Raw genomic sequence first — 7,321 nt, forward strand, 5'->3', positions numbered from 1 at the left:
GGACCCTGACCAGGTGCTTTTTCATAAATACCGTTCCATAAAGGAGAATTCTCAAATCAGGAGAGACTTTCCAATAACCATTCCTCTTTTTCCCCATACCTCTCATATTCCCTGGCACCACTCCCTTTTCTCAGACCTGTGAGGGGGATCAACATATAAACACATCAGCCAGTATGGCCAATCTCAAATTCAGCTAAAGACAAAAAAATCAGAAACATATCGAAAATTTTACTAGAAATATAGAGAAAAAAATATATAAGTGCCTCAGAGGTTTCCCCTCTCTGTTGGGAGATGGACAAACACTGCCTTCCCTCTGCAGTAGACGATGGAGCTCCTAGGACTGATGGGGCCTCTCCCCATCCACTTTTTCCTCCTCCAGTAGCAAGGCATCTAGTTCCTCCAGCCGCTTCTGTAGCAGAGGTCCCACATCCCGGCTGGGAGCTAAGGTGGGAGTAACAGTCCTGCCAGCTGTAGCCCTAACCCCACGGGGTGGCCGGCGGGCTCGAGGAAGGCTGCTGTCCCGGAATTCTACAGCCCGGCGGAGCTTCCTGGAGCTGGTGAAAATCAGAGTTCCATTGCGCTCCCGTGGTTCCTCAAAGATGGTCTCAAAGGTCCTAGACCAGGCAGGAATCTGTTAACCAACATCCCCCCTGGTTCCAGCCTTCCCCCACCACCCTCAAGCCTTCCAAGTTTCTCACCTCCTGCTTGTGGGTGACTGATAATTCTTGTTAGTATAAATTTCTTCCAAGCTGAACTCTTTCTTGTTCAATCTGGGAACAGAACAGAGGCCAATGAGGAAACCTCAGGCTAACAGAGCTTGAAGAAGGGATAGGTGAAGCCTTTTTTTTTTGGCTACTGGGGATTGAACTCAGGTCCTTGTGCTTGAGAGGCAGGTGGCAGAACCACTGAGCTAAATCCCCCTGCCCCCAGCCCTATTTATTTTTATTTTTATTATTATTATTTCTTGTACCAGGGATAGAACACAGGACCTTATGCTTGCCAGGCAAGCACAGTGCTTCTGAGATATATCCCCAGCCCCCTAGGCTGTATTTTAGTTTTTGGGACATGCCAGAAGTGCTATCTGAGGCAGACAGGGAGCTCTAAGCACAAACCACATCAAATTAAATCTCCCAGCTAGACTGTCCAGCCTCAGAGGAGACAAAGCCCTGCTCTGGGAAAGATGGCCGAGGCAGCACCCTGCCCAGTGAGCTCCTCACCTGACTGGCCGAGGCAGCCCCATTGGTGTAAGATTTAGTTGAGGACGAGTGGGTGTCCTGCGTATTCTGAATCGAGAAACCTTTCCCATAGTCTGCAAAAAAATGTCAGGATGAAAGGATGGCATGGGCCCAGGGCCCCATGTCCTCCCTTCACCTGTACTCCTACCTTGGTCTCAGGGTCTGAAAGCACCTGGTCCTTTGAGGCTCTTGGCTCCTTCCCCTTGGTTGAGCCCGACCTACAGAGAAGTCAATGCTCAGTAGCAAACAGGATTCCTAGCTCTATTCCCATCTCCTGCCCAGTGGGCTCTGAGAGGCAGCCAGGCTCTGGTTGGGACCAGGGCTTCAGGGAGGGTTCATTGAGGGAGGGTTCACTACCTGAGTTCTGCTGGTTCGGAGAAGGAGGAAGTGGATGCAGTGGACGAGCAAGATGTGGCTCGAGAAGGGGAGGCTCCTACTCCCCCGAGAGGGAAGACTTCTTTCCGAAGACAGGGCAGAGGGGGTGGTGGGGCTCGGGCCATCTCCCCACCACCCACAGTGTGCCGCCGTGGCCGAGGCCGGCTTGGTTGGGGTAGACAAGGGGGCCAGGTGCAGGTACCTGGCCCAGGGGGCCCCAGGTCAGGGCAGGAGTGGCTTCGGCCCAGAGTGAGTCTAGGGAGAGGTGCGGGGACACTGTGGTCCTGAGCCCGCCACTGGTGGATGGGGGGCCGGGGGCTGATGGATGCAGTGCCCTCAATAGCCCTGCACTGCTCTGCCTCTGAGATGGCAATCTTCAGCTCCAGCTTCATGGGCGGGGAGGGGGGTGGGGGCTCTGGGGTTTTGTTGGGTGTGAGGAAGATGTCAGCGAAACTTTCCAGCTTGGATCGGACAGAGCGGAAGAGGGGAGCCAAGCCCCAGGGACTGAGGTGGGGGCGTAAAAGGCTGGACGGTGGCGGGGTCGATGGGGGATCCAGAGCAGGATTTGAGGCTGAGGGAAGGAAAGTTACAGGTAGGCATTCCTCAGCTGCAGGTGTCTAAGCCCCGCCCCTAAACACTAATGTTTATCCACAGAGGAATAAGCCCATTGCTAAAACTTAAGTCCTGTCATGCCTGCCTGGCAAGCACAAGGTCCTGAGTTTGATTCTTGGTACCAAAAAAAGAAAAAAAAAAACCAAAAGAAACAAAAAAAACCCTTAAGTTCTATAGTTAGGAGCTGAACCTAAGCCTTGGCTAAATCCCATTTTTACTTACAATATTCTGCTCTGGCTGGGGACTCAATCCCACCCCTACCTCTGCACCTGACACAAGCTCAACTAGGAGCTGTATATGGAAGCACATGCCTGTGAACCCAACACTTGGGAAGCAGAGGCAGGAAGACCCCTGTCAGTTAAAGGACAGGCCTGGGCTACGTATAAGTTCCAAGCCAGTGTGGACTACATAGCTAGTCCCTGTGGCAAAGACAAAACAAAACAACTAGGATTTTCTAGACTCCCAGTATCATCCTTCTACCTGAGTTTTTAGCTGGTGGCAGGCTGTCCAGATGATCTACAGGCAGGGTGGATGGCTGGAATGGAGGAATTAGGTCCCTGGGTGCAGGCATTGACTGGTGAACCATTACCACAGGCTCAGCTCTGGAATGAAGGAGCAAGGTAAAGGCTAGGGGCTTCCAGGTTCAGCTCCCTCCTAGGCCAGCACCTCCCCCATTCCTAAGGCCTCTGAAGGAGCTACCAGGAAGAACCCTTAAATCCTGAAGCCCTTAGCTCTGGTTACCTGGGTGATGGCTGTGGCATGAATACCCTGACAGTCCCTTCCCCAGCTCTCACCTTTGTGCTGGCATGATGAAGTTGGGTCTCTCATCCAGGAAGCCCTAGAAATAAATATGTGGTATTTGTGGAGAGGCAGGGAAGCCCTCATTGGACTCCCTAGCTCGCCATGTCCTGACTCTTTCAGTCCTCAGTTACCCGCCTCGGGTTCACACCAAAGACTTTTTATATAATCTTTGCCAAGGCAGTGTCTGCCACCTGCCATGCTGTCATGCTGCCCCGAGAGATCTACTCAATTCAGGCTTCCTATGTTGTCTTCCACCTGACTGGAGTGCCTGTCCTAGTTGGACCCCTGACATCCTCACCCTGTTCATACCTCTGCCCTGGGCCTGGGAGCAGCAATATCTTCCAGCAGCACCACCAGGGTGGGTTGGGGGCCCCGGTTGACCTTCTGTGGAGGACTGCCCTCGGAGCCAGGGGTTGCCCTTGATCGCCTCCTCAGAGTAGCAGAGGACCGGTGGATTCGACTTAAGGGCTCTCTGCATAAATGCAATGAGTCAGGAGGCCTGGTGAGGGAACAGGAAGATCAGTGGGCTCAGCAATGACATCTCTGGCTTACTGCCCATCCCTCAGTGCTCACCTGGCCTGAGAAGCCCACTTGGCCTGAATGGGTGGTGAGGCGGGTGACTGGTTACAGACAGAATTGTGGTAGTTGCTGTGGCCCCATGGCGCGGAGATCTCCTTTTGTGGGGATAGGGATAGGGAGGCCTAGGAGAAGAAGAAATATCAAGCAGGGTGATGGAATGAGGTTGGACTAAATAGGGTTTCCTTGTGCCTAATAATCCTGTTAGCCACAAAAGTGACAGAGATCATGGCCCCAATTCACTCAGGCCCCCTAAGAGGTAAGATGGTCTGAATCAGAGGCTGGTTATTAGAGTCCTGAGTGGCAGGTGTGGGTTGTGAGTAATCTTCTCAATCCAGGCTGTTTTAGAGAATGAAACAGGATTACTTTAGGTAGGTCCTGCCTCATTTGGGGGGGGTGCCTCAGTTTTTCTCACCTGTGCATTGGAGTCAACTACCACAGTAAGTTTCTCAAAGGAAAAAAACAGAAAAATTGTAGGAATATCTAATGGAAAAAGGGGAAAGATGGAGGGAGGGAGATGGATGGGGAAGGGGAATAAAAAGGATTTAGTTATTTAAGTACACGCACCTACTTCTAAGATGAATGTAAAGCTCCTGTACTGCAAACATATTCTAAAAAAATAACAACATGGGATGGGGATTTAGCTCAGTGGTTCTGCTGCCTGCCTCGCAAGCACAAGGACCTGATTTCAATCCCCAGTACTAAAAAAACAAAACAACAAAAAAGCCAAAGACAACAAACATGACAGCATGAAGATTCAATAAAATGGAAAGGTGAGAGTCATAGTACAGAAAAGGCATGGTATGAATCTGTATGTATATTTTAATAAAATATGTAAATATATAAAAAAGAATTATAGGAACATGGTTCTGGCCAACTGGGTTGGAGTAAGTGGGAGCCATACAGGCTCCAGGGTCAGGGAAGCTGCCTAGCTGATGGGCATGAGAATGATTTGGGCCTCTGTCTCCTCAACAGGTATAACTTTGGTACTGAGGAGAGATTCTGAGGAAAAAGGTCTTTCAGTCCAGGGGGCTCACCATGTTGGGAGCCATGACATCTTCCAGTACCACGGCCAGGACCCGCCGAGAGGCCTTTTCCAGGGGTGAAGGGGCCCCCTGGGGCTGCAGCCTCCGTCGCTTTGGACTCCTGGCGTCCCATAACGCTCGAGCTAAGGGCTGACGGCACAGACTCGACCGGCCAGAAGGGCTGGAGAGTGAACGAAGCAGAAGACAGCTGCTTGAACCTGTAGTTGCTTTGTAGTTTCCCAGTACGGGCCACCAAGATCCCAGTCTCCCGGCTCAAGACAGGTGGGCGGGGTGCGCTCTCACCTGGAGTCCCCAGGCAAGTCCATGGGGGAAACTGCGGCTTCAGGGGGTCCCTGGGGGATCCCAGGCTGCAGCCTGGGATGAGGGGGGAGCAGGGGAGCGCAGAGTGAGGGCCAGCTCCTCCCCAAGGGCTCCGCCCTTCATGGTCCGCCGGCAGCTGGGGTAGCCTACAGGCCCGAGCCCTGAGGCAAGGCAACGGCGCCCCCGACTTGGCTGCCGGAGAGGGTGTCCTCTCGCTGCCGCGGCCTGGATCAAATCACTCGCGCCCTGCCTGGCACCTGCCACGAGAATCTGGATTGCCGAGGCCCAAGTTCTCCCACGGCCCGAGCCTCCCGAGGCCTTTGTCCCTGCAGATTCTGCACTGAGATTCCCCCGGGATCCGCTGGGATCCCAGTTCTGGGAAGCTCCGTCTCCGCTGAATCCCTCTGAAATCCTCCTCCCCTCCCAACAAGTGGCCGAGGACTCCAAAGCAATACTCCTCCTCGCAGCGACGCCCCCCCACGCCCTAGACTGGATCACTGCAAAAAGGATCCTACAGCGTAGCTCCTCCAATCAGACGCCGCGAGAGGTTTCTCCTCCCACTGTGAGCTTCGGCTGGGCAAAGCTCTACTCAAATGGGGGCGGCCCGAGCTTGAGCATCGCAGAGCTCAGTCTGGATCCCGGGGGATCCACTGTCAAGCAGATACCCCTTCCCTCAGACCTGGGAGAGGTCCCGCCCACAGACACCGTCCCACACTCGCCCTGTCTGAATCCCCGCCCAGCGTCCCCACAGCCCGGAACCAGGTGATTCAAATGTATCCTCGCTCCCACTCCTGCCTCTCCTTCTGCCGCCCCGCGCGCTCCCCGGCGCGCCGCTCACCGCCACCTCCCGCGGATCTCGTTTTCGACAGCTCCCACGACCGGCTCCTTTAAAACCAGACTCCCTTAACACTGCCCAACCACTAGGGGCCTTCTTCCCTCAAACTCCCTGCGCCACCCAATCGCTAGACTCCTTCTTTCAGGGTGGTGAGAAACGAAATGAAGCCGCTGGGCGGCCATCATCTTTAGGGGAAAGAAGCCAAATCAGACAGCACCGCCATTATAGTTGAGGGCAGACAGCGTAGCTCTGGTTGAGCTTTAGCGTACTAGGTGACGTCATCTTTCGAAGACCGGGCAGTGGCTGAATACTATATACAAGATTTCTTGCGATATTGAGGCAACCTTACTGAAGCTAAAGTACCTCCACGTTTTTTAAGGTCATCTTCCGGTTCTTTCGTTTTTTAGGCCAATAAATGTCGACCAAGTGCTGACGATTTGTGAACTTCCCGATTTCCTAAAGTCCGCATTTGAGGGAGGTTCCGGCACCGCACAGAGCTTCTCTACCGGGTTCCGACGGCTCGGGGTCTGAGTTTGGGGTCGAGTGGTGGGGTCCTTGAGTGCTGGCTCCCGATGTCAAGAGACTCGGGCTCGTGCTTCCTCCGGCTGCGGTTTTCGCAGTGTCCTGGAGATTAGAGGCTGAGCCGAGGTGGGAAGGAGGCTGGGGACACCGAACTTCCCTCCTCCTTCTCCTCCTCCTCCTCAGCGGAGGAGTGAAGGGGTCTCGGTCCCCGTAGCCACCTTGGCCTGCTGGGTGGAGCCCGGCCCGCGTCCTTCTTCCTGATCGGGACTCCACAGGCACTCCTAAGGACGGCTTGTATGACAGCGGAGCACCGTTTTGAGGAATAAGAAGTCAGGGCTGGGATTCTAATGCTTGGAGAGACTGTCTCGCCGAGCCTTTATCGGAACTGGACTGTTGGTGCGGAGGAGGAAGTGGGCATGTAGTGGCCTCTTACACCGTGAAGGTGCCCTCGCCATCTCCCCAAAATCGGTCCCTCCGCTAGTTCTCCTTCCTCCAGAATTTCTTCTCTAAACCTTTTGTTTTGTTTTTCCAGCCTCGGGAGCGGAACCGAGGGCCTCTTGAGTGCTAGGCCAGTGCTCTACCACTGAGCTACATCTCCACCCCTTTTTCTTTTTTAAAAAAACTAAGACAGCATCTTATTAAGTTGCTCAAGCTGGGCTTAACTTGGTCCTCCTGCCACGTTAGCCAACTCCCGAGTAGCTGATATTACAGGTTTAGGCCACTACAACTGGCCCTTTTGTTTTCTTTTTTGAGGGGGGTGGGTATCGGGCATGGTCTGGACCTTAAGCTTTCGAGGCTGGCGCGGCGCCACTGAGCTAAATCCTCAGCCCTACCCTTACTTTTCTTAATAGAACAAGAAACCCTGAAGCATAAAACCGTATGTCTAAAATCGGTGCAGATGGCTGTGCATGGTGGCATAATCCCGGCACTCGGGAGACTGAGGCACGAGGACTGCCTGGAGTTCCCAGCCAGCAGGGACTACATAGTAAGACCCTATTCAAAAAAAAAAAAAAAAAAAA

The 7,321-nt window shown here is 53.5% G+C and overlaps 1 protein-coding gene across 2 annotated transcripts; it reads right to left on the minus strand.

Annotated features, from left to right (window-relative positions):
- Nucleotides 1-230: 230 nt before the first annotated feature.
- Nucleotides 231-6,005, minus strand: Prr14 (proline rich 14). 2 transcript variants are annotated; one of them, XM_010617413.3, is made up of 12 exons: nucleotides 5,784-6,005; nucleotides 4,928-4,999; nucleotides 4,637-4,805; nucleotides 3,597-3,724; nucleotides 3,333-3,522; nucleotides 3,017-3,060; nucleotides 2,703-2,824; nucleotides 1,593-2,181; nucleotides 1,384-1,453; nucleotides 1,218-1,309; nucleotides 699-770; nucleotides 231-614 (listed from the first exon to the last, which is right to left on the minus strand). In XM_010617413.3, exons 2-12 carry the CDS (start codon nucleotides 4,948-4,950, stop codon nucleotides 335-337), a joined length of 1,779 nt encoding a protein of 592 aa, XP_010615715.1. In that variant the 5' UTR covers nucleotides 4,951-4,999; nucleotides 5,784-6,005; the 3' UTR covers nucleotides 231-334. The 2 variants fall into 2 exon arrangements, with proteins under 2 accessions (XP_010615715.1, XP_010615716.1); XM_010617414.3 differs by lacking the exon at nucleotides 5,784-6,005 and having other exon boundaries at nucleotides 3,333-3,495; nucleotides 4,928-5,771.
- Nucleotides 6,006-7,321: the final 1,316 nt, after the last annotated feature.

Source organism: Fukomys damarensis, unplaced genomic scaffold (genome assembly GCF_012274545.1).
Source record: "Fukomys damarensis isolate Sample0158 unplaced genomic scaffold, DMR_v1.0_HiC HiC_scaffold_34, whole genome shotgun sequence".
Lineage (NCBI taxonomy): Eukaryota > Metazoa > Chordata > Mammalia > Rodentia > Bathyergidae > Fukomys > Fukomys damarensis.

Excerpts from the sequence above, each read along its gene's own strand:
- Prr14 (XM_010617413.3), bottom strand. The coding sequence starts at position 4,950 with ATGGACTTGCCTGGGGACTCCAG. Across the intron at positions 3,725-4,636 it reads ATGTCATGGCTCCCAACATG|GCCTCCCTATCCCTATCCCC; the intron begins GTGAGCCCCCTG and ends TTCTTCTCCTAG. Across the intron at positions 615-698 it reads CAGTCACCCACAAGCAGGAG|GACCTTTGAGACCATCTTTG; the intron begins GTGAGAAACTTG and ends TGCCTGGTCTAG.